Here is a 27,535-nt window from a genome sequence, read left to right on the forward strand (position 1 = left end):
CTCTGGTGGGAGCAGCTCCCTTCTTCTGGTGTGATGCTGGTTGTCAGGACGGGGCAGAGTCCAATTGAGAACAGAAGGGCCCTGAGCCCAGCCCAGCTTCTCAGGGTGGGTTCAGGCTCCTTCCCACTACTGGGGAAGGGGCTGGTGACATTTCTGGGGGTGGCACAAAAAGCTCTGGGGTTAGGATGCATGTAACCCAACCAAGGTTGAGCCTGGGCTGAGCACTGGGTGAAACTCATCACACAAAGGGCTGCAGAAGGCTGCGGTCAGCATGGGATGGGTCAGGGAGGCAGAAGACACCCCAGATGACAGACAGGATCACTTCTGCAGGCTTTTATTGCCAAAATGGGAAATATCCTCTCCAGAGGCCTGGGAGCATCCACCAACCTCCCAGCTGAGCTGCCCCCCTCTGCCCCACAGCCATCTCCTGGGGTCCCACGTCCCTCTGCCAGGCCCTTCTCCATCTGGAGCTGCCTAGGGAGACGTGGAGGGGACAGAACACACGTGGGGCCGTGTCCTATCAGGCCAGGATGGGGAAGGAGGCAGCAGTGGCCACGCCACAGTTGTTGTCCTTCATGGCCATGAGGATGTAGCCATCGTTGCCCCAGTACGTGGACCAGGAGTTCTTGATGAGCCAGTAGCTCTTGCCATGCAGGACCCCGTAGCCCACGGCCAGCACTGCATGGTCCAGAGCTGACACCTCATTTCCTGGCCAGGAGGAGAGAAGGAAACGGAGCCATCTCAGTCCTCCTCCCTTGGGGCTGGAGGACGCAGCGAGTGGCCCCGAATCCCCTGCTGGGAGCTCAGCGGGGAGGCCAATCCCACCCTGCAAATATCGCCGCCTCTCCCAGCCCTGAGGAGCGGGACACGGGGCCTCCTGGGTGGCTGGACTCACCACAGAGGGGCTCCTCATAGACGCCGCTGGCGTAGAAGGCGAAGGACTTGTGTGAGGCGTCGATGTTGACGGCCACGGGGCCGTGCTTGGCCAGCGCGGCCTTCAGCGCCGCCGAGCTGCCCGGCTCCAGCAGGGCATAGCCAGAGAGCTGGGCCAGCAGCTCCGACTGGTTGTAGTGGCAGTAGCCGTTCTGGGAGGAGAGGGAAAGGCTGAGGTGGCACCCAGGTCATAGGGTCCCAGACTGGTTTGGGTTGGAAACCTTAAAGATCATCCAGTCCCACCCCCCTGCATGGGCAGGGACACCTCCCACCAGCCCAGGCTGCTCCAAGCCCCATCCAACCTGCCCTTCAACACTGCCAGGGATGGGGCAGCCACAGCTTCCCTGGGCAACCTGGGCCAGGCTCTCACCACCCTCACACACAAGAATTTCCTCCTCATGTCCAGCCTCCATCTCCCCTCTGCCAGTTTTAATCCATCCCCCTTGTCCTCTCCCTCCCTGCCCTTGTCCCAAGTCCCTCCCCAGCTTTCCTGGAGCCCCTTCAGGCGCTAGAAGGTGCTCTAAGGTCTCCCTGGAGCCTTCTCATCAGGTTGAACATGTCCCAGAGGAGAAGGGGGGTGTCCAACCCACCCTGGCAAGGGGGAAGGAGAGAGTGGATCAGCTCAGGAGCATCCATAAATCAAATCAGAGCCTCCCTCTGCTGCTGAGGAGAAGAACTGAGGAGGGGGTTGTACTGCAGCCCCTCCTGAGTGGGGCTGCCACCCTCACCTGCCCCAGGTAGGGCCCGTAGGACTCGGTGCTGGCGATGCCGCCGTGTTTCTTGATCCACTCGTAGGCTCTCCACTCCTCGCCCCCGTCGCAGGCGTAGTTCCCGAAGCCCCAGGAGCAGTCGATCAGGACTTGCTGGGACAGGGGGGTCAGCACGCCGGTCTGTGGGGGGGACACGCCGTGGGGATGGGGACAAGCACCCTGCAGACCCCCCGGCCGTGGCGCCCGTCCCTGCTCTCACCTTGAGGAAAAGGGCACCCTCCATGGCCCCCGTGGTAGCAAAGCTCCAGCAGGAGCCACAGACAGCCTGGTCCTTGACGGGGGTCACGGCGCCTGGGGACAGTTTTGGGGTGCAGTGAGAGGCTGTGGTGGCAGCAGGAGGTGAGGGCAGCAGGCAGGGACACCGAGGCAGGAGTCGAGGACTGGCTGCGCTCCCAGAGGCAGCGCAGGGCTCGGTGCCGAGGGGGGTGGATGCAGCAGCAAACCTGCAGGAGCCTGCACCCCCCTTGGGTGGGGGTGTCCCTCCCAGCTGGCGGGGACAGGAGGGGAAACACCACCCAGATGTGGCACCACCTCCCATCTGGGGCACGCGGCCGAGCAGGGGCCAAGTGGCAGCTGAGCCCTTCGTCCATCTGCCGGGGGCTGAGCAGAGCGGGGGGCACGGGAAGCTGGGGGGGGCCAAGGGCCGTTGTAGCCCCACGGGCTCCTGAGGGCCCAGAGGGGGCTCCGCGGGGAGCCGGGGGTCCCGAGGGACAGCAGCAGCCCAGGGGCTCCCCAGAGGGGTGGCAGCGAGCGGGACGGCTCGCTCGGCCTCGTGCTGGCCCAGACGAGGAGCCGAGGTCGTCGGGCAGCAGCCCGGCCGGGAGAGCCCGCGTCCCCCCATCCCCGCACCCACCGTACATGCGCCAGTCCAGGCTCTCGGGCAGGATGAGGCCGGCGTAGAGCTGGCTGGGGAAGGGCTGCCCGTGGTTGGGGGTCCCGCTGCGGCGCCGGCCCCGCAGAGCCGCCAGCTCCCGGGGCGTGCGGTCGGCCAGGTGGTTCAGAGCCAGCGTGTAGGAGAGCGCCGCGCGGTTCCTCGAGTGCACGAACCTGGCGTGGGGGACAAGAGAGGGCAGTGGGGGCTGCTGTGGCCACCCCGTCCCTGCCTCACCCCTGGGAGGGTCGAAGGGAGGGTTGGATGGGGCTTGGAGCAACCTGGTCTTTATAGCAACGTTGCAATAGGTGGAGGGGGGGCTACAAGGAAGCCGGGTTAGGGCTTTTGAGCTGGGTGTGTAGTGAGAGGACTAGGGGCATTGCTCTGAAGCTTAAAGAGGGGACATTCAGGTTGGGCATTAGGAAAAAGTTCTTCCCTGTGAGGGTGGTGGGATGCTGGGACAGGATGCCCAGGGAGGTTGTGGATGCCCCTTCCTTTGAGGTCTTCAAGACCAGGTTGGATGGGGCCTTCAGCAACCTGCTCTAGTGGGAGGTGTCCCTGCCCGGGCAGGGAGGTTGGATCTAGATGGTTTTTAACCAGCCTTCTGACCCAAACCAGTCTGGGATTCCATGATATGACCCCCCAGCCCGTCCCCCTGGCAGCCTGTACCTCATGTTGTGGATGAAGGTCTGCTTGCGGTGCTCGTGCTCCTCCTGGCTGCTGTAGCTCTTCCCAAACCGCTCCTTGAAGTGGTGGAAGAGGTGGTGGTGGATCTGATCCGTCTCTGACGCCCTCCCCACAAACTCCTGCATGGGGTTGGCCACCACGCGGTGCTCGGGGCCAGCCCTGGGCCACTGCTCACACTGCACCCCTGCCATGAGACACGGATGGTGGCTGATGCCTCCCGAGTGGGGACAGAGCTCTCCTGGGCCCCCCCAGCTGGGATGCACAGCATCATCACCCCCAGAACCAGCAGGGCTGTTCATTCCTGCTGGTTGTTCAGCTTGGAGAAGAGAAGGCTCCAGGGAGACCTTAGAGCACCTTCCAGTGCCTGAAGGGGCTCCAGGAAAGCTGGGGAGGGACTTGGGACAAGGGCAGGGAGGGAGAGGACAAGGGGGGTGGATTAAAACTGGCAGAGGGGAGATGGAGGTTGGAGATGAGGAGGAAATTCTTGGGTGTGAGGGTGGTGAGAGCCTGGCCCAGGCTGCCCAGGGAAGCTGTGGCTGCCCCATCCCTGGCAGTGTTGAAGGGCAGGTTGGATGGGGCTTGGAGCAGCCTGGGCTGGTGGGAGGTGTCCCTGCCCATGCAGGGGGTTGGGACTGGATGGTCTTGAAGGTCCCTTCCAACCCTAAGCAGTCTGGGATTCTATGACTCCCTCTCCTCCCAAACCTCTCCAAACAACTGAAAAAAACCCCAAATGCAGAAGGTGGGAGGGGTGCTGCGTTTTGGTGGCAGCCCCCACGACAGGCACTCACCCTGGGGGAGCTGGAAGATGCTGGGGGGGAAGTGGTGGCTGAAGGAGGAGTAATGGATCTCATACTGGTCGTAGTGGGAGCCCAGGAGGCGGTTGAAGCCGCGCACCTCGTAGTGCAGGGGCCGGGGGCCGTGGGCAGAGCTGCCCACCCACAGGGTGTTGATGTTCTTCTTGTGGCCCCAGTAGGAGATGTTCTGCCAGACGGTGCAGGGCTGCCCACGGAAACGCTCCTCCCGCACCCGCTGGGCACAGAGCACGTGTTGGGGACCAGGGGGGACTCGCCGGCACCTGGTGAGCCCCCCCCGTGGTGGTGGCACCCCAACACCTTCATCACCCATGGCCACATCCAGCCTTGAGTTTACCCAGCTGGAGAAGGTTGGTTTGCCTCCTCAGTTCCACCCCATACCCATGGGGGTTCCTTGTCCCCTCCCCTGCCCTGTCCCACATCTCTTGAACAGGTTGCCCAGAGAGGTGGTGGAGGCTCCATCCCTGGAAACGTTCCAGGTCAGGCTTGACCAGGCTCTGAGCAACTTGATCTAGTTAAAAAGGTCCCTGTGCACTGCAGGGGGGGCTGGGGTAGATGACCCTGGGTGAGGAGATGACCCTTTCCAACCCTGTACGTTCTATGGTTCTTTGATCCTGGAGGACCATGTTTGGAGCTCACCTTGAAGTTCTCCAGGCTGGGGAAGACACTCTGTGGGGTGATGAGGTCCCCGTCGGTGCCGTTGATGCAGAAGCACTTGCGAACGTTGACCTCTGTCTCCGTGGTCTCGGGGGTCACCTTGAAGCTGGCGCCAAAGGGCTTGATGGAGCCGAACTGGTAGGTGACAACTTGACCTGGGGATGGGGGACAGCGCTGAGGGCAAGCCAAGCCCCCGGATCCTGGCGTGGTGATAGCTCCTGGGGCTTTGCAGGAGCACCCAAAGGTCCTGGGGCAGAAGGAGGGGGCTGGCACGGGGTGGGTGGTGAGGAGAGGCTGGTGAGGGCTGGGTGGGACCCCCCTGCACCCACCACCGTAGTACTGGATGCGGCTCTTGCCCCCGGTGAGGTTGTACCAGGCTTCAAAGGGCTCCTGGATCTCTGCGTAGGGCAGGCTGAGGACACCTGTGGGCAGAGAGGGGCCAGGCTTGGGGGGCTGAGGGGGACTCAGTCCCAGGGACACCCTCTCCCCCACCCCATCCCCATGCCCTGGGTCCCCACGCCATCACCCCCTGCCCCCACCCACGGCAGTGATGTCCTCCAGCCCCCGGTTCCAGGGGGGAACTGGAGCCACACCTGGTGGTGGCTGGAGGGTCAGGACCTCCTTGGGCACCGTCCCCGAGGGAGTCACCGTCCCCGAGCAGTACCTGTGACATGGTAGATGTCCCCAAATGTGGGTTTCTCTGGAGGACCTTTGCACTCTGCTCCTGGAAGGAAAAACAGAACCATCTCCCAAACCCCTTTATGCTGCTGGTTAACCCCCCTCCCCCCTTCACTGTCACCCCTCAGAGCTGGGGAGACAGACCCAGGGGACAGACCCGGGGGAGCCCCTGCTGGTGGCAGGGATGGATGAGCTCCCATCTGCCTGGGCAGGGCAGGCACTGGAGGTCCCCAATTTAGGGGTCCCCACTCCTCTGCCAGCCCTCTGGCTGATCCAGAGCCACCCCCACACCCCCCTCTCGGTGGGTGCGGCCGGCTCGGGGACACCCCAAAGCCCCCTCATGTACCCCAGAGGGTGAGGAGCAACCACATGAACCCCCATATCCCACAGGCAGCGTGTGCCCACTGCCCCTGCTCCAGGCACGGGCACAGGGACAGTGCAGCCCCCCCACCCCAAGGGGTAAGGACCCCCCCAGCAGCCCAGGACCACCGCAGTGCCCAGGCTGAGGGGCAGGATGGCATCACCCCATGATGGGGGCACAGCATCCCTGTGTGTGTGTGTCCCACCTCGAGCCCAGCCAGGGTGGGTGCTCACCCAGCAGCAGGGCAGCCCCCAGCACCAGCAGCCCCCCCAGCCCCTCCATCCTGCACCCCCCAGCCCTACCCTGCTGCCCTGGATCCACGGGTGCCTTAAATGCCCCGGGTGGGTGGGCAGGGAGCTGCTGGCAGCCAACAGGCAAAGCCCTGTCCTTCAGTGGCTGGACCAAAGGGGGGGGGGGGGTGGCGTGGCTTTATGTCACCCCCCAGAGCACCCATGGGTGCCTTTCCCACCCACAGCAAGGTGGGTGCTGATACCATGTGTTTGGGGGGCTCGGGATATGGGGGAGCAGGGTGGGACCCAGACCTCCCCCATGGGAGGGTCATTCCCTGGGACCTGGGTGGGCACCCCATGGGTTGGGGGCTCAGTGATGGGTGCTGGGGGTGTCCCTGTGCTCCCACCCTCCCCATGAGGAGGTTGCAGGCAGCGTGCTGTGAGCAGGGGGGAGCAACTGCAGCACCCTGGTGCAAAGGGGTGTGGTGAGACCCTGCCAGACACCCCCAAAGCCCCTTAGGGTGCTCCCTGCCCTCCTGGAACAGGGCCCAAGGTGTCCCCACCAAAGCCCTGGGGAGATGGGGCCTGTTGGCAGCCCTGTACCCTTCTGGGTATCCCATCAGGGCAAGCCCAGGGCTGCAATTTTAGGAGGGGGGGGGGGTGGGGGTTAGTTGCAAAAAGGGGAAAGATGTAGATGAAATGTCAGGATTACAAGGAATAACAGACCTGGGGAGGAGAGGAGCAGAGTGGCCTTCACCCCTCCCACTTGCTGCCCACCCAGCTTGGCCCCCAGCCCAAGGTGACAGGGAACCCAAAACAAAGCTGATAAGGGCTCAGCCTGGGCTGGCCACACATGCCCCCAGGCTGGATTTGACTGCACCCCTGGGTACTGGGCTGCTGCCCCTCCCCAGGGGACCACCAGTGCCCCAAGTGCAGCCTGCCTGGGGAGGTAGAGATGGGAGCCCAGCAGGAGAACTTCCCACCCTCTCTGCAGGCTCCTGGTGCAGTGATCCCCCTTCTCCCAGGAGGGCTGGAATCCAAACCAGGAGCACCCAAGTGAGCCATGGCCATGGTGTAAAGTGTCTTTCCCTGGAGAGGAGCAGCCCCAGGGGGTGACAGGGAGCCTGGCAGCTCCCCTGGTGACATCCTCACCCGTAACCACACCAGGGAGCAGGGCAGTGGGGCAGAGGCTGCTGCCTTCCCCCATCCCCACCACCCCAAGGCAGGAATTTCCCCTCTCAGCAGAAATCCCTGGGGTTGTTTGTGCTCCACCTCAGGAGATAAGGCTGGAAAAGCTGCTCCCCTTGCCCTGGGTGTCTGGGACTGGGAGAGAGCCAGCTGGCTCTGCCAGGCAGCCCTGTCTCCTCCCCAGGAGGCCCCTCTGCCGTTCCAGGGGACAGAGAAAACAAGCCTGAGGACAAGGGACCTGTCACACAGCAGGCTGCAAAGGCAAATCCCTCCTGCAGAAGCAAACCAGTATTTTTTTCCAGGGTCTTTATTGGCAAGTTCCCAGCTGGGTCCTTGTCCAGCACCCCATGGCCCTGTCCCACCATGTCCCCAGCTTCTTCTTGTGTCATCTCAAGGAGCCTGATCTGGGGGATGGGTCCAAAAACAGCACTAAGGGCTCTCCCTGCCCTGAGGTGGCTCAGGCCAAGATGGGGTAGGTGGCTTCAGTGGCCACACCACAGTTGTTGTCCTTCATGGCCATGAGGATGTAGCCATCGTTGCCCCAGTACGTGGACCAGGAGTTCTTGATGAGCCAGTAGGTCTCTCCTTGAAGGACTCCATAGCCCACGGCCAGCACTGCATGGTCCAGCATTCCTGGTGTGTTTGCTGTAGGGGAGGACATGGGACATGGCTCATCTGGAGATCATCCCTGCCCAGAGATCATCCCTGTTCCCTGGCCTGCCTGCTGGGAGGGCTGCCAAACCGGTCCCCTCTTCCACCCCTGTCCAAGATGCTCAAACAAGGAGTGGATCCCACATGTCCTGGCATCTCCTTGGGCACCCAGGTCCCCCCGTGCCCCACGTGCCACCTGACTCACCACACTTGGGCTCATAGTAGATGCCATTGGAGTAGAAGGAGAAGGTCCTGTGGGAGGCATCGATGCTGACGGCCACGGGGCCGTGCTTGTAGATGGCAGCTTTGACCGCCGTGATGTTGCCCGAGGTGACGTTGACGTAGCCCGTGATCTTGGCCAGCATCTCAGACTGGTTGTAGTGGCACAACCCGTTCTGGGGCAAGAGGGGAAGATGGGGACACTGTGTCATCTGGAGCCTGCAGGTCCCCTCCCAGGGACCCTGCCCACTGTGGCTGCTCTGATGCAGGGAGTGATCTGGGACTCGGGCTGTGACAAGGTCCTGGCTCTGGTCCCTCTGTCCTCTCTTGCCCACCATGGTGGGGACATCGTCCCAGTTGCTGCAGGGACACCATGTTGCCCACACGCAGCGGGGGGAGCCGACTCCACACCCACAGCCCTGGGGGGACTGTTGCCTGTGTTTTGCAGCCACATCCCTGTCCCCAGGCAGCCCTGCTCCATTCCTGCACCCCAGGGTATGGAGGGACCCATGGCACCACCCATGGGTGGAGGAGCTTTGTCTCTGTTTTGCAAGAGGAGAAACTGAGGCACGGGGTGATGAAACCACCCAGCCGAGCCCTGGGGCTTGGCTTTGGATTGTGCTTTCAACCACAGGGACCCTGGTGCCTTGGGATGGAAGTGACCTCCCCATCTCCAGAGCCCATTAGCACCTCAGATTGACCCTGATCACCCCTCATGGTCCGTCCTGAGATCTGGGGGACCCCACCAAGGACACGGGGCCACCCTCACCTGCCCCTTGTACGTGCCGTAGGACTCGGTGCTGGCGATGCCGCCGTGTTTCTTGATCCACTCGTAGGCTCTCCACTCCTCGCCCCCGTCGCAGGCGTAGTTCCCGAAGCCCCAGGAGCAGTCGATCAGGACTTGCTGGGACAGGGGGGTCAGCACGCCGGTCTGCGGGGGGGACACGCCGTGGGGATGGGGACAAGCACCCTGCAGACCCCCCGGCCGTGGCGCCCGTCCCTGCTCTCACCTTGAGGAAAAGGGCACCCTCCATGGCCCCCGTGGTAGCAAAGCTCCAGCAGGAGCCACAGACAGCCTGGTCCTTGACGGGGGTCACGGCGCCTGGGGACAGTTTTGGGGTGCAGTGAGAGGCTGTGGTGGCAGCAGGAGGTGAGGGCAGCAGGCAGGGACACCGAGGCAGGAGTCGAGGACTGGCTGCGCTCCCAGAGGCAGCGCAGGGCTCGGTGCCGAGGGGGGTGGATGCAGCAGCAAACCTGCAGGAGCCTGCACCCCCCTTGGGTGGGGGTGTCCCTCCCAGCTGGCGGGGACAGGAGGGGAAACACCACCCAGATGTGGCACCACCTCCCATCTGGGGCACGCGGCCGAGCAGGGGCCAAGTGGCAGCTGAGCCCTTCGTCCATCTGCCAGGGGCTGAGCAGAGCGGGGGGCACGGGAAGCTGGGGGGGCCAAGGGCCGTTGTAGCCCCACGGGCTCCTGAGGGCCCAGAGAGGGCTCCGCGGGGAGCCGGGGGTCCCGAGGGACAGCAGCAGCCCAGGGGCTCCCCAGAGGGGTGGCAGCGAGCGGGACGGCTCGCTCGGCCTCGTGCTGGCCCAGATGAGGAGCCGAGGTCGTCGGGCAGCAGCCCGGCCGGGAGAGCCCGCGTCCCCCCATCCCCGCACCCACCGTACATGCGCCAGTCCAGGCTCTCGGGCAGGATGAGGCCGGCGTAGAGCTGGCTGGGGAAGGGCTGCCCGTGGTTGGGGGTCCCGCTGCGGCGCCGGCCCCGCAGAGCCGCCAGCTCCCGGGGCGTGCGGTCGGCCAGGTGGTTCAGAGCCAGCGTGTAGGAGAGCGCCGCGCGGTTCCTCGAGTGCACGAACCTGCGGAAAACCCACCGGGATGGCATCGAGCAGCACCCAGCGCCATCCCCCACCAGCCCGGCCGGTAGGTCAAAGGAAGTTCTCCTCCCTCTCTGCGCTGGTGAGGCCACATGTGGAATGCTGGGTTCAGTTCTGGGCTGCCCAGTTCAGGAAGGAGAAGGAACTACTGGAGAGAGCCCAGCACAGGGCACTGAGATGCTGAGGGGACTGGAGCATCTGCCTGTGAGGAGAGGCTGGGAGAGCTGGGGCTGCTCAGCTGGAGAGGAGGAGGCTGAGGGGGGATCTGATCAGTGCTGGTCAATATCTACAGGGGTGGCAGGAGGATGGGCCGGACTCTTCTCTGTGGTGCCCAGTGACAGGACAAGGGGCAATGGGCACAAACTGGAGCACAGGAGGTTGAACCTAAATATGAGAAAATACTTCTTGACTGTGAGGGTACCAGAGCCCTGGGACAGGCTGCCCAGGGAGGCTGTGGAGTCTCCATCCCTGGAGACATTCCAAACCCACCTGGATGTGTTCCTGTGGGATCTGCTCTAGGGGATCCTGCTCTAGCAGGGGTAGGACTGGATGATCTCCAGAGGTCCCTTCCAGCCCTGACCACCTTGAAACCACTCAGTTGACAGTGCAGCCATCCATGCCCAGGTGCTCCCCATATCCACAAGGGCTGATCAGCATCCTTCCCGCCCCCCACATCTGCCCCTACCTCATGTTGTGGACGAAGATGCTCTGCCTGTGCTCCTGCTCCCTCACAGAGCTGTACCTCCTCCCCAGCCGCCTGCGGTAATGGTGGAAGACCTGGTGGGCCCGAGGCTCGTGACGTCCCACCAGGTCCTCCATGGGGTTTGCCAGGACCCGGTGCTCTGCCACGCTCCCTGGCAGCACCCCACACTTCTTCGTCTCTGGAGGAGCAAGAACATCAGCCAGATGCCACCAGCCTGACCCCCACGTGGGGAAGGACTGGAGGGAACCCAGCTCCAGCTCACCGTTGACAGGGGGGTCAAAGATGGAGGAGGGGAAGCTGTTGTCGAAGTCAGTGTAGGAGATCTCGTACTTGTCGTAGTGGGAGCCCAGCAGGCTGTTGTAGCCCTGCATCTCATAGTGGACAGGGGCCACCCCGCAGCTGGAGTTGGTCACCCACAGAGTGTAGACATTCTTCTTCTTCTCCCGGTGGGTGATGTTCTGCCAGACGGCGCAGTACCGGCCCCGGTAGTACTCCTCCCGCAGGAACTGGGGGGACAGGGCATCAGGGAAGGGGGGCTCTGGGTAAGATCCCAAACCACCCCGCGTGTGCTTCTTCCTTCCCACCCAACACCTCCACAGGAGCCCATTCCTCCCAGAGCAAGTACAGCACCTTGCACAGGGCTCTTGGGCCAGATCTTACGTGGCCATGGGGTGGAAAGTTGGGTAAGGATTTGGGGGGCAACACAGGGCAGACCCTCTGCCTGGCTCAGTGGTGCTGGGGGGCACGCAGTTCTCCCATAGTTGGGTGGCCTGGCTGTACCACCTCATCCAAAAGACTCCTGTTTTTTCATAGAATCACAAAATCCTAGACTGGTTTGAGTTGGAAACCTTAAAGATCATCTGGTTCCAACCCCCTGCATGGGCAGGGACACCTCCCACCAGCCCAGGTCGCTCCAAGCCCCATCCAACCTGCCCTTCAACACTGCCAGGGATGGGGCAGCCACAGCTTCCCTGGGCAACCTGGGCCAGGCTCTCACCACCCTCACACCCAAGAATTTCCTCCTCATGTCTTCCTTCCATGTTTCCAAGCTCTCACCCCACAGGCATGTGCCCTGGTCGGTGTCCAGCTGGGGGACAGGGTAGTGTCCCCGTTGCACGTGCCCTGTACCCACCCCCCCTGTTGCTTCCAGCCCTGCTGAGCTGCCGTGCAGGGACTTGCCCGAGCCACCCCGAAACGCCGGCGCCCGTGTGGGCTGCGACACGTCCCAACACGGCTGCTGGGGTTGGGAAAGGAGCTGGGGAGTCCAGCCCTGATCCAGGTGGAGAAGTGACCCTCCCTATGCCCTGGGGTGGGGGGACGTGTCCTGGCCTGTCCCAGCACCCTGCATCCCTGGGATGGAGAGGAGCTGCCCAGTGCTCCTATCTGGAGTGTGAAGATGCTCAGAGCAGCTGGTGGGATCCAGGCTCTGGTGTTCCTCACCTTGAAGCCATCCATGTTGGGGAAGACACTCTGAGCCTTGACCACATCCTCCTTGGTGCCAGGCAGCTGGAAGCATTTCCTGGTGTTCACCTCCTTCTCCGTGGTCTCTGGTGTGATCTTGTACAGCATCCCATAAGGCTTCACCGCTGCCAGCTGGTAGGTTATCACCTCCCCTGGGCCAGCAGGAAGGGGAAACTGAGGCACGGTGGTCCTGCCTGCATCCTCAGGGATGGAACTGGGGTGGGATGGGCACACTCTGGAGCTGATGCCTGCTTACCATCATAATACTGGATCCGGCTCTTGTTTCCTGTCTGGTTGTACCAGGCTTCAAAGGGCTCCTCAATCTCAGCATAGGGCAGGTTAATGACACCTGCAAGGTCCCCAAGTATGGGACACGGGTCAACCCCGAGGCCTCAGCACCCCAACATCCCTTCCCAAGCCCCCCAGACCTGCAGCAGACCAAGCTGCTGTCCCTGTGGGTCAGGGAGAGGCAGCCAGCTGTGGGCAGCTTCCCAGTTGGACACTGGGAAGACCTGGTCCTGCACATCCCCTGCTCCCCCCCAGCAAAGGGGTCCTGTTACCTTTGACGTGGTAGATGGAACCAAACTGAGGACGTGGGTGGGAGACCCCATGGTCCTCTCCTGGAAGGCAGAGAAGGGTGGGCGTGAGAGGGTGCTGTGCCCCCCCAGGGCTGAGCAGGGGATGGAGCTGCCCCAGCTGATGTTCCCCTTCCAGTGGGCTGGGAGGACTTGGCTGGAAGCAGCTCCATGAGACCCCCGGTGGCACATGCAAAGGGCACCAGCACATTGACACCCCCCCAGGGCTCAGCACCGTGTCACCACACCAGCATCCCCAGGGAACCCAGCTGCTGGGTGACATCCCCATGTGAGGCAGTGTCACCCCCAGGGCTGGTGACCACGGGTGATGTTTCCAAGAGGGGAGATGCTGCCAAGCTACTCCCTGACAAGCAGGACACGGCTGAGGGGTGCTGGGGAGCTGGCCAGTCCCGTCTGGCATCTCCTGGTGACCTTCCCAAGCTCCCTGCAGGCTCCCAGCTTGTGCAACCCCACGCCAACACACCCACCGCTGGAAACAGGCCTTTCCCTCCGTCAGCACCTTCCTCCTCACCGGGAGGTGCTGCCGGGACCGGACCCGGTTCTGCTCCTGCAGCCCAAGCCCGGTGCAGGCAGGGACCAGCACCCTGCACCCCAGGCTGTCCCATGGGTGCCCATCGAACCCTGGCTCTGAGGACCTGATTCCCAGGATGGGAGGAGCAGCGGTGGATCCGGTGACCCCTGCTCGACTTTACACCCACCCGAGAAGGGGGTCCTGGGGGGCGCAGTCCCCGCTGTCCCCTCCCACTGCTTCCAGCAACAACCTGCCCGGCTTCCCTGCCTGCTCCTTGCAGGCAGCAAAGGCAGGGAATGGCTTCAGCTTGTGGGTGGGTTCAAGCCCACCTAGCTCGATTTAGCCCTATATTTACAGCCCCCACACCAAGCCCTCAAGGCACCCCCCCTCTCCCCCCCCAACTCTTGGGGGAAGTGCAAATTTGGGGACCCAACAAGCAAGAAACCACTTCCCCAAGTTGCATTCCGGGAAAAGCAGGGAGGGGAGGGGAGGGGAGGGGGGGGCGAGACTCCAGCTCCTGTCCCCAGGGTGTCCCCAGTGGGGCCGGTGCCATGGTGGGAGCGGGGGGGGGGAAGGACACACGGGACACGGACTCACCCTGGACAGCGACACAGAGCACGGAGGCCACGAGCCAGCGGAGAGCACCCATCCCGGCCACCCCGGCTCGCCCAGCTCCAGCTCCCGGCTTTAACCCAGAGCCGGCGGCGGCGAAACCCGACAGAGCCAATGCGAAAACCGGGGCCCTCCCCGGAGGAGGAGGTGCCGGGCACCCCGGGGTGCTCAACAGGGAGAGCGTGTCCCGGCAGGGTCCCCTCGGAGGGAGATGGAGCAACGCCGGGTGCTGCAGGGGGACGGGAGGTGCTGGGTGAGCCCCAAGGAGCAGGGTGGGGGGAGGACAGTGGGGTGTTTGGGGCTGTACCTCCCTTCTTCTGCAAGGGGAGGGGGGGGGGGGTTTCCCTGGGGCTGGGGAGCTCTTTGCCAGGCAGCCCCGATGCTGGGGGGACGGGCAGGAGGCATTAACGAGCCAGGCGCTGAGACTGGGAGCACTGGGTAAGTTTTGCTGGAAGAGGAGGCTTGAGGGGAAGGAGGAATGAGCTGTGGGGGCACAAGGAAATATGGGCAACCCAGCCCCCGGGGTTTGGGCAGAGTGCTGGAAACGGCACACGTCCCCCCCAAGTCACTGCTCAGCCTCTCTGACTCCAAAGAGGGAAACTGAGGCACATCCAGCAAGGTGAGGGAATATCTCCCACAACATGGCAAAGCCACGCACCTCCCCCCCCTCACCTGTCCCCGGAGGTTTTGGGGGCTCCCCTGCCCCTCAATGCTGGGGCTCCAGCCTTCTCAGGGACAGAGACGGGGATACTCCTGGGAGGGGGGGTTATGTGCCATCAGCCCCATTTCTGTCCTGCACACTCAGAGGTGTGTGCACAAGTGGCTCCCACCCCAAGGGGTTGTCCCATGCCAGGCTGTGCCTCCCAGGGATGAGGGGGGAGCCCTTGGCAGCCCCCCTCCCCACGGTTTGACAGACTCACCCCCTCACATGCTGCCTGCTCCTTGGGGGCTGGTGTTCAGCCTTTCTGACACTCCAAGACCTGCTCTGCCCCTTCCATAGTGGCAGCAGTTTCCTCTGCCCTGTGCCAGAACATCCTACGGGGGTGCAAGGCAGCCAGAGGGGAGCAGGAAGGGCTCAGGCAGCTCTGTAAAGGCGGGAGGGGTGTGCCCTCCCCGGCGCTAAAGCCGACCAGGAACACCTGGGGCCAGGATTTGGGAAGGGCCCTGGGAGCCCAGGTGGAGCTCGGAGGGGCTCATCACTCTAAAAGTGCCGGTGCTTGTCCCTGCTGTGCCCTGTCCCCTCCCAAAAGACACTGGCAGGGCTGGCTCCATCCCCAGCAGGATCTGAATCTCCCCCCTATCCCTTCCAAAAAAGTTCCAGAGTCCCCAAAAGTCCCCAAAGCCGGGAGCTGTGATCCACGCTGTCCCCAGGATGAGTCAGAGGGGGTGACAAGACGAGTGTGGCCACGGCCTGGGGGGCAGGTTCTCATCCTGGTGGGGACCTGGGACCTCACCCAGCCCTGACCCCCCCTGTGAGAACAGGAAACCCCGAGACTGGACTCACACAGGATGTTTCAGGCTGCGAGTGCAAACCGCAGGGGGAGGAGGAGGATGAAGGCTCCAGAGGGATAGGGACAGACCCCTGGGCCACTAGCATGCCAGCCAGCCTCGTCGGGCAGGGGGACAAGGTGGCAGAGTCGGTGACAACCAGGTCTGGGCTGGGGAACGACCACAGCCCCCTGCCCGCCCCCCCACCCCGTGCACCCTCACCCCCCCTGGGAGCACCGTCCCACGCCGGAAGCTGCGGCAAAGGGTGACATAAAAATACCAGCAGCCCCTCGTTGTCACTGTCCCCTGCAGCCGGAGGGAGCCGGGGGGTCAGGTGGCCGCGCAGGATCGGGCCCCGGAGGAGGTGCGGAGGGGGGAGGGGGGTATCTCCAGCCAAGGAAGGGGGGTTGTCTGGGAAGAGTGGCTGCCCCACACCCCGTGTTTGAATGGGGGGTTCCCCCAGCGAGGAACCCCCATAGAGACCCCCTTGATCCGGGGGTTGGGGTGCCAAAAGCTTGAGGTGCTCTCTGCAAGGTGGGTGCCCCCAGCACCCTGGGCTGGAGGGCTCAGGCAGAATAAAGGCGGCTCAGCAGGGAGCAGGGAGACCCAGACAGGGAGCAGGGGGCTCAGGCAGAGTTCAGGGGGGCTCAAACAGGGTGCTGGGGGTCTCACCCCTCTCCCAGGGCTCACCAGTTTGTGGGTCGGTGTGACCAGTGTGAAATTTTGGGATCACCAGCAACTTTATCTAAACAAGGAGTAATTAAGGGATCCAGCTTCTGGTGGGCTATCAATGGCCATAGCAACTCTTTTGGCTGGCCAGGAGCTGCACTCCATCCCAGGGGGACATGTGGTAGCCCCCCAAACATGGTCCCAAGCTGCCTGCCACCCATCAGACAAGGTGGGCTCCTCACCATGCCCTAGGGATGCGGACTCGAGTTGGGGAGGGGGGTCAAGTAATAGAATCCCAGGCTGGTTTGAGTTGGAAGGGACCTTAAAGATCATCTAGATCCACTCCCCTGCATGGGCAGGGACACCTCCCACCAGCCCAGGTTGCTCCAAGCCCCATCCAACCTGCCCTTCAACACTGCCAGGGATGGGGCAGCCACAGCTTCCCTGGGCAACCTGGGCCAGGGTCTCACCACCCTCAGGGATAGGAGGTGACACCAGGCAGGGCTGGGGAGGGACACAGGTTGCTTCCTGGAGTGAGCTGGATCCCACCAAGCTGATATCCCGCCCCCACACCTTGTACATCATGAAATCATGGAATCATTTCTGTTTGGAAAGGACCTTTAAGATAACTGAGCCCGGCCGATAACCCAGCACTGCCCAGCCCACTAAAGCACGTCCCTCAGCACCACCTCTACCCACCCTGCCAGGCAGAGCCATGGCAGTTTCTCCTGAGTGCTGCTGGGGACCAGGGTCCCCCCAGTGCCATCCTGTCGTGTCCTTCCCTCCCCACGCCACCTCCAGGGTCAGACGGTGGGTCTCGGTGAGCGGTACGGGAGGGTTGATCCGGCGACCGGCCCGGCTGGGCTGCTTGGTACAATGAACCATTGCCGGGAGCGCGGGGAGGAAGGGGGGGCGAGGGGAGGGGAAGCTCTTGCTCGGGCTGCGAGAACTGCCGAAGAGACAGGGGAAACACACGCACAGGCGTTCCTGCTCTCGTCCTGCCACCCCGCCTCGACACCCCCTCGGTTGGTGGTCCCCCAACCTGCCATCCCGCCGGGAGCATCGCGGGGGGGGGTGTCCATGCGAGCCGGAGCAGGAGGGAGGACGGTAGGAGGGATGCGAGGGGCTGCGTGGGGTGCTGGAGGCTGGGGGGCTCTGATGGGGGGGGGGCGGGGGGGGTGTCTTAGTCTCCTTCCTGGGTGCTGGTGGGGGGGGGGTTGCTGCCCCCCGCAAGCGTGGGGTGGCTGCGGGTGGGACGGGGCGCTGAGCTGTGGGGGCGGAAAGCCCTGTGATCCCGGTGGGGAGGGTGCCGGGGGGGGCTGCCAGCGGGCCCTGCCCTCCCCGCTCCACCCTGGGAAACACCAGCGTCTGCAACGAGCGTGGAGGAACCGGAGACCCCCGTCCTCCCCGTCCTGGGGGGGCGGCAGGTCAGCGGGGGGGGGGGGGGGTGACGACAGCTGAGGCTGTGGTTTGGGAAGGGCTGGGAGCTCCAGTTTGTCCCCTTTGGCACGAATCGGCGGCGTGGGGACCTGCGGTGACAAATGGTGCGTTTGCCTATGCTGGAGCCCAGCGCTGGGGAGGGGGCAGGTCATGGCACCCCAGGGGACACCGGCATGGGAAGGGGGAGACACCTGCTCCCCCCAACACGCAGGTGCCCATGGCGTGCCAGCCCAGCAGGGTCTCCCGGGGGGATGGTGGGGACCGAGCCCCCCCCGGCCGAGGCCGGTGCTCCCCCCGTTCCCTACAGCTCTGCCTTCTCCCCGCTCCTTGGTGTGTCCCAAGGAGGGACAGGAACTCGCCGCTTCCTGCCCTGCACAATTCCCTCCCCGCCCCGTTCCCCCCCGGGACATTGTATTTGGAGCCCTGGCCGGCCCCCTCCCTCCGCCCCTGCAGCCCCTCGGATCCGGGAATTGCTCTTCTTCCAGCGGAAATCCTGCTTTCCCAGCCAGCGATGAGGCTGGGAGGCCGGGGGGATGTGTAATGGGGGGTGTCTCCTCCTGGGGTAGGGGGCGAGGAGACACCCCTTGCCCGGGGCCTGGTCGATGGTGGGTGGGCTTGTAGGGCAGATGGCTTTTTTTGGGGGGGGGAGAGGGGCAGTGAGTCCTTTCTCATCTTCCCCAGGGTATTGGGGAGGGGGGGCAGCACCCTGCCCCCTCCTGGGGTTGGTGCAGGGATGGGGGCAACCAAATGTTGGGCATACCTGGCTGGAGCGTGGCTGGTTTTGGGGGGCAGCAGTCCCCTTGTGTGCACCAACCATGGTAGGACATCCCACTGGGAAACCCGCAGCTTGTGCCTGTCATCCCATCTGCATGTTCCCAGTGGGACATTGTGTCCCGTTCCGCCACCTCTGCTGGTGTCCCCGTGTCTCATGGTGGTCCAGAGATGTTTGCTCCTGGTGTGGGTCTCTCCAGGCATGGTGGGACCCTCCCTGTCCCTCTTTGTATCCCCTGTCCTCTGAGACCCTGCTCCTGCCAGGACCAAGCCGGGCCAGGGGCTGCCATGCTGTGCTGGGAGCTCTGGGGGACTCACCGGGCACTGGGTGAACTGGGAGGACTGGGACAGAGCTCTACCCCAGGAGCCTGGCTCCGGGTCACAGGGCTGGATTGGGGCTGGGGGCCACAAGGAGGGAGCTGGGACACCATCTGCCACCACACTGGGCTGAGGAGTGGCAGGACATGTCCTCCTGTCACCTCCTCAAGGCTGTTGGGGGGATTGGGACCTGGCTCAGGGTCGTGTGTCCCAACAAGCCACCTAAAACGAGGCACCTTCTCCTGTGCTGCCACTGCTTTGTGCCTCAGTTTCCCCCTGGGGACCAGGGAAGTGGAGAACCAGGGGATGGTGGAGGAGCCAGGCAGGCACCGGGCTGGCCTGTGTGGCAGTCTCAGTTCCTCTTCCCCTGGGGACACCGTGACAGGGTGGCAAGAGCCACCAGGGTGCAGGGCCAGACGTGAAGGTCAAGGGGGTACAGGGCAAGAGGGCTGGGACACGGCTTGGGGAGCAGAGGGTGCCCAAGAGGCTGCAGCTGTCATGATCCCTGCCCATCCTCCCCCAAATGCCACCGTCCCCAGGGATCCTGCCAGCCCCGAGGTTCCCCTTGGTGGCTGCAGCACCATCCTCTTCCTCCCCCTCCTCCCCCATGCTGTGCTCCTGCTGCTTCCTCCTCCCGCTGCCGAGGTGCCGGCGGGTTCCTCCAGTCGCTGCCCCCCTCTGCCGCCCGCACCCTCCCTGGGAAGCTGTGACACGCCTGGGTGCTGGGGACCCACCCTCAGCCTTGTCCCCACCGCACCGGGGGTGTGACATTTCCAGCAGCCCCTGCACGTTTCCATGCAGCTGCATCCTCCCTGGATGCCTGATCCCTCCACCCCCCCAAGGGGAACAGAGGCAGGGGGCAGGGGTCATCTCCACAGGGTCCCTCAGCAGAGGGGGTGACAGGCAGGGTGACAAGCAGGCTGACACCAGTGTGCACCAGGGACATCGGTCTGGAAGCTGGGGATGGGGCTGAACTGCCCCGTGTCCCCCCAGGGGGGGGCAGGGAGCAGATGGACCCTGGGCAGGGGATGCTGCTGCATGGTGCCCAGCCATGCCTGGTGGGGTGGGGGCAGCGGTGGGGGTGACGAGTTGGCTGGGTCTCAGCACGGGGTGGGAGCTGGCAGCATGGCCAGGGCTGGGGTGGGAAGGGCTCGGTTGCCATCTGCTCCCAGGCTCCCAGCAGCTCATTTTTGGGAGAGCCAAGGCCAGGCAGCACACAGCCATGGGACAAAGGGCTGGCTGCATCCCCTCCCCGAGGGCAACAAGGGACTGTTTTCATGCCACCCTGCCTGGCTGGGAGGTGGGCAGGGACCATCCGGGGAGGGGGGAGGCGGGGAGGGGGGTTGAGAATGAGAATCTCATGGTGCTACAATATTTTTGGGCTTGTGCTCCCCTAGAAGATGCTCCTTCACTGCCCTATCCTTGCCCCAGCACAGAAATTTAGCCAAAAGGGAAGTTTCCGCCCTGGGGACAGGGCGGGTGATTCCCACCCAGACAGGTCAGGGTTTGTGAGAGATGGGGACATTTGTCAGATAAAATAGTCACTTATTGTCAGCAAAAATACCACACAGACACCCCCCTGCCCCCACAACCAGCCGAGCCCTGGAGGATTTGGCAACGTTTCCCTGTGGCCTTGCCACACTGCTGGTGTCGAAAGTGAAGGTGGCAGGGGAGAGCTGGGTCCTTTCCACCCTCCTCAGAGAGAAAGTGAATCAAAGACCCTGATGGGGGGGAGGAAAAACATCTGATCTGCCCCAAACCCTCTGTCTCCTGCTTGCTGGAGTGCTGGGGGCAGGACGTGGCTGCCAGGTTTTGTGGCCCCTTCCCTCTGCTCTTGGGCTGGAGGTGGAGTGAGCTCTGCTGTGTGACTGCAGAGCCCTCAACCAGAAAGCTCTTCCCAGCCCAAACTGGGCAGACTGGTGTGAGTGGGTGGCCGGCACCTAGGGGAGGTGACAGGGCTGGGGACAGAAATGTCTCCTTGCAGCTCCTCCTTCTCCTCAGCACCTTCTCTGCCGAGTGCGGCCGCGGCCGGAAAAGCGCGGCCACAACCGCAGCGAGGAGAGCGGGGCCCTTCCTCCCCAGAGACACCGGGTCCCCTGGCCAGCCCAGGGAACAGGGACATTTGGAAGGCTCTTTCCCACCCAGCCATTCTCCCTCCAGCCTCGGGGCCACCGGAAAACACGTCTCCCCTTGAGGGGAGGTGATGGGTTGGTTGAGGACGTGGTGGGAGAACAAAAATCCTGCTCAAGGATGTCGTTGCAGCCCTTGGAGGGGTGTTGCAGCTCATGGCAGAGGTGTTGCAGCTCCTGGAGGGGTGTTTCAGCTCCTGGAGGGGTGCTGCAGCCCCTGGAGGGGTGTTGCAGCTCATGGCAGAGGTGTTGCAGCTCCTGGAGGGGTGTTTCAGCCCCTGGAGGGGTGTTTCAGCTCCCGGAGGGGTGCTGCAGCCCCTGGAGGGGTGTTGCAGCCCTTGGAGGGGTATTCCAGCCCATGCAGGCTCTCACCCTTCACCTGATGCCCTCCCTGGTGTCCACAGGTTCCTCTTCTCCACCCCGAGGTGACATGGAGCAGCTGAAGTGACCCGAGGAGCTGTTGCAGTGAGTGGGGTCACCATGCACGGGAGCACCCATGGGTGCCAGGGGGGACATGGGGTGCCCCGGGAAGCACAGCCCTCCTCACAGCCTGGTCCCTGCTGGTGGCAGTACCCATTGGGACCCTGATGTCCCCATGTCACAGCCCAGCCACCCAGCTTGCTGTGCCAGGGCTGAGGGGGGGAAGGGGGTGTTGGCAGAACCCCAGTCCTCCCAGCGCTGTGATGGGCTCACCCCAGTGCCTCTAACTGGGAACACCTGTGGAGCTGGGCAGGGGGGGCATGTGGCTCATGGTCCTTCTGTTCCACAGGCCGTGGCCAGGATGGGCTGTGTGCACTGCAAAGAGAAGTGGTTGGGCAAAGGGCAGGCGGGGGGCGAGGGAGGGGTCCCCCTACCCCCCGCCTCCCAGCACGACCCCGACCCCACGGGCACCGACTTCACCCGCATCCCCGACTTCAACAACTTCCATGGCACGGGGGTACCCACCACTGCCCACTTCACGGGGCCCGGGGGCTTCACCTCCAACACGCCGCAAATGTCGAGCGGGGGCATCACAGGTCAGTGAGGGGAGGGGGGGAGGGGGTGATGGGTGCTGGGGAGGGGGGTCCAGCACGCCCTTGAAGTGCTGGGGGGACACACAGGGGCTCACCACGGAGCCCTCCATGTGCCACAGGTGGGGGTGTGACACTCTTCATCGCCCTGTACGAGTACGAGGCCAGGACGGAAGATGACCTGACCTTCCAGAAAGGGGAGAAATTCCACATCATCAACAACACGTGAGCCCCCCTCCCCCGGACCCTCTGCCACCCCTAGTGCCCCCGTGCCACCCCAGGGAGGTGCCCTCCATGCCAGGCTCTGCCTTGGCTCCATTGCTGGATACCAAGAGAACATGGGCTACATGTGTCCTGAGTTGGGCTGTCTCAGCAGAGACGGGTGCCCTCTGTGGTGGGGGAAAGTGGAGTCTGGGGTGCTGTGTGTGGGTGCAGCGTGGCCAGATAGGTCTGTCTGTCCCTCCTCCTGACTCTTGGCTCCTCTTTCCCCAGGGAGGGTGACTGGTGGGAGGCCAGGTCGCTGAGCTCGGGTGCCACGGGCTACATCCCCAGCAACTATGTGGCCCCCGTGGACTCGATCCAGGCAGAAGAGTGAGTACAGGGGGGAACAGGGATGGAGGGGGACCCCGACCCCCTTTACCTCAAGCCCCTTGGCACTCCCTGAGAGCCCTGGCAGTGCAGTGGTGCAGGTGGGGAGGTCCCTTTGGCTGCCCCTCGGGGGTGTCCCCTCTGATTCCATCCCTTCCCAGGTGGTACTTCGGGAAGATCGGGCGCAAGGACGCGGAGCGGCAGCTCCTGTGCCACGGGAACTGCCGGGGAGCCTTCCTCATCCGGGAGAGCGAGACCACGAAAGGTACAGGGACAGGCCTGGGGAGACCAGGGGAGCTGAGCCCCACGTCCCTCCCTCACCCGTGTTCCCACCTAGGTGCCTACTCCCTCTCCATCCGGGACTGGGATGAGGCCAAAGGGGACCACGTGAAGCACTATAAGATTCGGAAACTGGACAACGGGGGCTACTACATCACCACCCGTGCCCAGTTTGACACTGTCCAGCAGTTGGTCCAGCACTATATTGGTAGGGTGGGATGGGGGGCATGGGGAGGGTGATAGGGTGGGGTGGGGAAAGCCCAGGAGACCCTTTGCAGGAGACAGGTGGCTGGGTTAACTGGGTCTAACTGGAGAAGGAGGAGGAGGGCTGTTCTAGTGGTGGCACTGGGGGTCCCTTCCTCTTCTGTGTCCTCAGTGCTGGGACCACATGGCCTCTCTGGACAAGGTAAATAGTCCCTGGGTCTGGGTGGGCATCAGCTGCTCCCCAGGCACAGCTGGGGGTGGAACTGGGAGTCCAGAGTGATCCTTGGGGGAGGCGGAGGGGGGTTCGCCTCACTTCTGTGCGTCCATGTTGAGGGGTGATTGGACCATGCAGGAGCCCCGGGTGATGCCAGGGGCTTGTGGGCTGTTGGCAAAGGGCTGGTGGGGGGGTCGGTGCCTGGGCTGACCCCTGTGTCCCCCCTTCCCTGGTGCTGCAGAGCGGGCGGCCGGGCTGTGCTGCCGCCTGGCCGTGCCGTGCCCCAAGGGGACACCCAAGCTGGCCGACCTGTCGGTCAAAACCAAAGACGTGTGGGAGATCCCCCGCGAGTCCCTCCAGCTCCTCAAGAAGCTGGGCAACGGGCAGTTCGGGGAAGTCTGGATGGGTAGGACCCGGTGGGCAAGCTGGGGTGACTGGAGGCAGGGGGGACACAACAGGGGTACCCCCCAGGCCTGGCACCCACCACCCCCCTTCCCAGGGAAAGGCTCCTGCCTGCTGGGACAGGCTGAGCCACACCAGTTTACCAGGATGGAGAAATGTCCCATGTCCTGCTCTGGGGTGACTACAGGATACCCCGTGATGTCCCTATGTGAGGGACATCATGTCAAATGGAGATCGATTTTTCCACAAGCAGAAGACACCATCAGGCCTGGGGGTCCCCCTCCTTGTCATCCTCTTCCTCCCTCACCCCGCGCTCCCCCCGCTCGGCGTTGCATGCTCCATTCATCCCATCGCACCCCCCTCCTCCCTGCACCCCCTTTCCCCCCCCACCGCAGAGTATAACGACGGGTTGTGCCATCTGCTCACCCGCACGTGCCCTGCTGTGAAGCCCCAGACCTTGGGATTAGCTAAGGACGCCTGGGAGATAGCTCGGGAATCCATCCACCTCGACAAGAAACTCGGCATGGGATGTTTTGGAGACGTGTGGATGGGTAAGGCTGGTCCAGCCGGCCAGGGCTGGGGGGGCACGGGGGGCAGGAGCCCTTCCTGGGGTGCCAGGTTGTACCCACTGTGGTGGGGGAGATGGCAGCTTGGAACAGGCTCCCCTGGAGAGATTGAGAAAGGGGTAGGTTGGCATTAGGTGTGCTCATGGGTGTCTTGTCCCCATGTCAGAGGGTGAGGGGGACTCCTTGTCCTGGGTGGGGTATGGTGGTGTCCCCCAAGGCCCCTTCCTTGGCCTTCCCTGATTGCCTTGCTCATCCATCCATCCATCCATCCATCCATCCATCCATCCATCCATCCATCCATCCATCCATCCATCCACCCCTGCCTGCAGCCACGCAGCCCTCCATCCATGCACCCCTCCATCCACACACATTTCCATCCTGGCCCTACCAGGGCCAGCTGTCCCCTGGGCTCGTGGTGACCCCGTGTCCCCGGCCCAGGCACATGGAATGGCACCACGAAGGTGGCAGTGAAGACGCTGAAGCCGGGCACCATGTCACCTGAAGCCTTCCTGGAGGAGGCTCAGATCATGAAGCGGCTGCGGCACGACAAGCTGGTGCAGCTCTACGCCGTGGTGTCAGAGGAGCCCATCTACATCGTCACCGAGTTCATGAGCCAGGGTGGGTTGGGGGCACTGCCCAGGGACCCCCCAGCTTTTCACCTCCCAGTAGACCAGGCTGCTCCAAGCCCCATCCAACCTGCCCTTCAACACTGCCAGGGATGGGGCAGCCACAGCTTCCCTGGGCAACCTGGGCCGGGGTCTCACCACCCTCACACCCAAGAATTTCCTCCTCATGTGCAACCTCAATCTCCCTCTTCCAGTTTTAATCCATCCCCCTTGTCCTCTCCCTCCCTGCCCTTGTCAAAAGCCCCTGGCTCTTCTGCAACCTTCTCCCTGCCTGAGTGGGTCCCTGGGGCTTGGCAGGGGAGGGCACCCTTGGGTGGGCACAACTATCTCCTGGACCCTTTGACCACCCCCCTCTGCCCGCAGGCAGCTTGCTGGATTTCCTAAAGGACGGGGACGGTCGCTACCTGAAGCTGCCCCAGCTGGTGGACATGGCTGCCCAGGTACCCAGGGGCTGGCCTGGGGTGGGGCTGCCCCTCCAGGGGTACATCTTGGGGGGGGGGGGGTCCTCACTGTGTTCCCCACCCACCCAGATTGCAGCGGGCATGGCCTACATCGAGCGGATGAACTACATCCACCGGGACCTCCGGGCTGCCAACATCTTGGTGGGGGACAACCTGGTGTGCAAGATCGCTGACTTCGGCCTCGCCCGCCTCATCGAGGACAACGAGTACACAGCACGGCAGGGTCAGCCAGATGGGTGCCCACTGCTGGGGGGGGGACCACTGCCCTGGCCCCTCTGTGCTGCCACCCACCGTGGGCCTGGAGATGGTCACCCCCAGTGCTTGGTGTCCTGGGTGCAATGGGCACCCCAGGGAATGGGGGCTATCCTGGATGATGGGTGTCCCAAGGGCTGGGGAACGTGGGTGATGGGTACTCTGGGTGATGAGTACCCTGGGTGCTGGGTGCTCTGGGTGCTGGGTGTTCCCAGGGAATAGGTATCCTTGGGTGATGGATACTCTGGGTAAGGGGTGCTCCAGGAGATGGGTGCCCCAGAGAATAGGTATCCAGGGTGATGGATACCCTTGGTGATGGGTACCCTTGGTGATGGGTGCCCCAAGGAATGGGTGCCTTGGGTGCTGCATGTTGTCCCAGTGCAGAACCTTCCCATCACAGGGCACCCAGGGTGCAGGACACCCTCAGTACAGGGTGCTCCAGGTGCAGGGAACCTCTGGTGTGAGACACTCCAGATGAGGGGGTGTCCCCAGCTCTGGGTGCCCCGGGTGTGCGGTGCCCCAGATGCAGTGGGGTGCCCTGGCCAGGGCTCACCTGCCCTTCCTTGCAGGTGCCAAGTTCCCCATCAAGTGGACGGCCCCAGAGGCCGCGCTCTTCGGGAAGTTCACCATCAAGTCAGACGTCTGGTCCTTTGGGATCCTCCTGACCGAGCTGGTGACCAAAGGCCGGGTGCCCTACCCAGGTATGGGGCAGTGAGCACCCTGGGGGTGCCCCCTTGGAGGGGGTGGGGAAGGCAAGGCTTGGAATCCCACCATCATGGAATCATTTTGGTTGGAAATGACCTTTAAGATCATCCAGTCCAACCCTTCCCCCAGCCCTGCCAAAGCCACCACTGCCCCGTGTCCCTCAGCACCACATCTACACACCTACATATGCCTCAGTTTCCCCAGCGTGGAGCTGGGCTCCCTATCCAAACCACGAGGTGACACTGCCTTGGCAGTGCCTCAGTTTCCCCACTGCCTTGTCCCCTGGGGTTGCTGGTTGCTGAACCAGGGGCTTCCTTATCCCTCAGGGATGAACAACCGGGAGGTGCTGGAGCAGGTGGAGCGGGGGTACCGGATGCAGTGCCCAGGGAACTGCCCCCCCTCCCTGCACGACGTGATGGTGCAATGCTGGAAGAAGGACCCCGAGGAACGTCCCACCTTCGAGTACCTCCAGTCCTTCCTCGAGGACTATTTCACTGCCACCGAGCCCCAGTACCAGCCAGGGGACAACCAGTGACCCGGTGCTGGCACCTACCCCCCCCCCCCGAGCCGGGCTCTGGGGTGGCTTTTGGGCAAATCTCCCCCCTTTTTTGCAGGGGGTTGTTGCTCTCTTTGCCTGTGTCCCCTTCCATGCCCCCCCCCCCCCCCCCCCCCGAAAATAAAGCCTGTTGGGGGGTGTTCAGGGTGCCCTGGGGAGGACAGGGGGCTTTGCACAAGCATTTTGGACTCAGAGAGGGGGCAAAAAGCTGTGCCCCCCACCCCACTCCCCCTAAGCACCCCCAGCCCCTCTCTCATTGCCTTCACACCCAGCTTTGAAGCTGATAGGTGCTTTGGATGAGGGAAGGGGGGGGTACATCACCGTGCCCCCCCCAGACACCCCTAGCCCCCTAGCAGAGGTCTCACAGGGGGGGTTCTCCCCATGCCAATCTCCTCTCCCTCAGCTGAGCTCTGCACACTTGGGGGGGGAAATCCCCAAATCCTGGTGCTGCCCTGGGGAAGGTCACCTCAAACTCCCCCCCACCCCTTATATTGTCTTTAATGGATAAGATCTTATAACCCTCACCCCAGCAGCTCTCTCACCCCCAGGGATCTCTATATTGGGGGGGACCCCTTTGACCCCCCTTTTACATCCTCTCCTTATAGTAGTGCCAAATCCTGAAAGCCACAAACCTCTGCTTGCCCTAGGGAGGGGGACAAGGGGTCCTGGGGGGGACACACACCAGAGGCCCAGGCTACAGGGGTGCAGCTCTGTCCCAGGGGCTGTTTCCCACTGCTCCATGTGGGGCAGGAGGGGGGGGGGGATGTTACAGGATGGGGTCACCCCCCGTGGCACTTGGTTGGGGGGGGGGGGTCCCTGCAGCAGCTTGGCTCAAACCCACTGTTTCAAGCATCATTGGGGGCTGGGGGGGGACACACTGTGAATGTGATGGCCCAGGGGTGGGGGGGTGGGGGGATGCCACCTTGCCAGTTGGGTCCTGGGGGTCGGCTGCCCCCCCCGCCCTCCAAGTAACCCCCTTTTCTGATGGGTGGGGGGGGTGTCTGTAGTCCCAGGCTTGGCCCAGCCCTGCTCCCCATGGCCA

At 63.6% G+C, this 27,535-nt stretch overlaps 3 protein-coding genes across 5 annotated transcripts; 1 reads left to right on the forward strand and 2 right to left on the reverse strand.

Annotated features, from left to right (window-relative positions):
- Window positions 1-520: 520 nt before the first annotated feature.
- LOC127393094 (digestive cysteine proteinase 1-like) lies at window positions 521-6,051 on the reverse strand. Its single transcript, XM_051637842.1, has 11 exons — window positions 6,003-6,051; window positions 5,395-5,454; window positions 5,060-5,152; window positions 4,713-4,885; window positions 4,050-4,290; window positions 3,244-3,445; window positions 2,557-2,750; window positions 1,903-1,994; window positions 1,662-1,823; window positions 896-1,085; window positions 521-708 (listed from the first exon to the last, which is right to left on the reverse strand). The coding sequence occupies exons 1-11, from the start codon at window positions 6,049-6,051 to the stop codon at window positions 521-523; spliced, it is 1,644 nt and encodes a 547-aa protein (XP_051493802.1).
- Window positions 6,052-7,631: 1,580 nt separating this feature from the next.
- LOC127393110 (digestive cysteine proteinase 1-like) lies at window positions 7,632-13,867 on the reverse strand. The gene is made up of 11 exons (XM_051637889.1): window positions 13,801-13,867; window positions 12,657-12,716; window positions 12,353-12,445; window positions 12,076-12,248; window positions 10,898-11,141; window positions 10,618-10,813; window positions 9,721-9,914; window positions 9,068-9,159; window positions 8,827-8,988; window positions 8,044-8,233; window positions 7,632-7,832 (listed from the first exon to the last, which is right to left on the reverse strand). The coding sequence occupies exons 1-11, from the start codon at window positions 13,850-13,852 to the stop codon at window positions 7,645-7,647; spliced, it is 1,644 nt and encodes a 547-aa protein (XP_051493849.1). The 5' UTR covers window positions 13,853-13,867; the 3' UTR covers window positions 7,632-7,644.
- Window positions 13,868-16,904: 3,037 nt separating this feature from the next.
- FGR (FGR proto-oncogene, Src family tyrosine kinase) lies at window positions 16,905-26,602 on the forward strand. 3 transcript variants are annotated; one of them, XM_051637835.1, is made up of 13 exons: window positions 16,905-17,079; window positions 21,035-21,095; window positions 21,400-21,646; window positions 21,763-21,865; window positions 22,133-22,231; window positions 22,390-22,493; window positions 22,566-22,715; window positions 23,167-23,331; window positions 24,332-24,511; window positions 24,883-24,959; window positions 25,050-25,203; window positions 25,802-25,933; window positions 26,264-26,602. In XM_051637835.1, exons 3-13 carry the CDS (start codon window positions 21,412-21,414, stop codon window positions 26,470-26,472), a joined length of 1,608 nt encoding a protein of 535 aa, XP_051493795.1. In that variant the 5' UTR covers window positions 16,905-17,079; window positions 21,035-21,095; window positions 21,400-21,411; the 3' UTR covers window positions 26,473-26,602. The 3 variants fall into 3 exon arrangements, with proteins under 3 accessions (XP_051493795.1, XP_051493796.1, XP_051493797.1); XM_051637836.1 differs by lacking the exon at window positions 23,167-23,331 and adding an exon at window positions 23,723-23,878; XM_051637837.1 differs by lacking the exon at window positions 23,167-23,331.
- Window positions 26,603-27,535: the final 933 nt, after the last annotated feature.

The sequence above is a fragment of the Apus apus genome, chromosome 21 (assembly GCF_020740795.1).
Source record: "Apus apus isolate bApuApu2 chromosome 21, bApuApu2.pri.cur, whole genome shotgun sequence".
Classification (NCBI taxonomy): domain Eukaryota; kingdom Metazoa; phylum Chordata; class Aves; order Apodiformes; family Apodidae; genus Apus; species Apus apus.

Excerpts from the sequence above, each read along its gene's own strand:
- LOC127393094 (XM_051637842.1), bottom strand. The coding sequence starts at position 6,051 with ATGGAGGGGCTGGGGGGGCTGCTGGTGCTGGGGGCTGCCCTGCTGCTG. Across the intron at positions 5,153-5,394 it reads GGACATCTACCATGTCACAG|GTGTCCTCAGCCTGCCCTAC; the intron begins GTACTGCTCGGG and ends CTCTGCCCACAG. Across the intron at positions 709-895 it reads CTATGAGGAGCCCCTCTGTG|GAAATGAGGTGTCAGCTCTG; the intron begins GTGAGTCCAGCC and ends CCTCCTGGCCAG.
- LOC127393110 (XM_051637889.1), bottom strand. The coding sequence starts at position 13,852 with ATGGGTGCTCTCCGCTGGCTCGTGGCCTCCGTGCTCTGTGTCGCTGTC. Across the intron at positions 12,249-12,352 it reads CCGGATCCAGTATTATGATG|GGGAGGTGATAACCTACCAG; the intron begins GTAAGCAGGCAT and ends CTGCTGGCCCAG. Across the intron at positions 8,989-9,067 it reads AGGGTGCCCTTTTCCTCAAG|ACCGGCGTGCTGACCCCCCT; the intron begins GTGAGAGCAGGG and ends TCCCCCCCGCAG.
- FGR (XM_051637835.1), top strand. The coding sequence starts at position 21,412 with ATGGGCTGTGTGCACTGCAAAGAGAAGTGGTTGGGCAAAGGGCAGGCG. Across the intron at positions 23,332-24,331 it reads GTTCGGGGAAGTCTGGATGG|GCACATGGAATGGCACCACG; the intron begins GTAGGACCCGGT and ends TCCCCGGCCCAG. Across the intron at positions 25,934-26,263 it reads AGGCCGGGTGCCCTACCCAG|GGATGAACAACCGGGAGGTG; the intron begins GTATGGGGCAGT and ends CTTATCCCTCAG.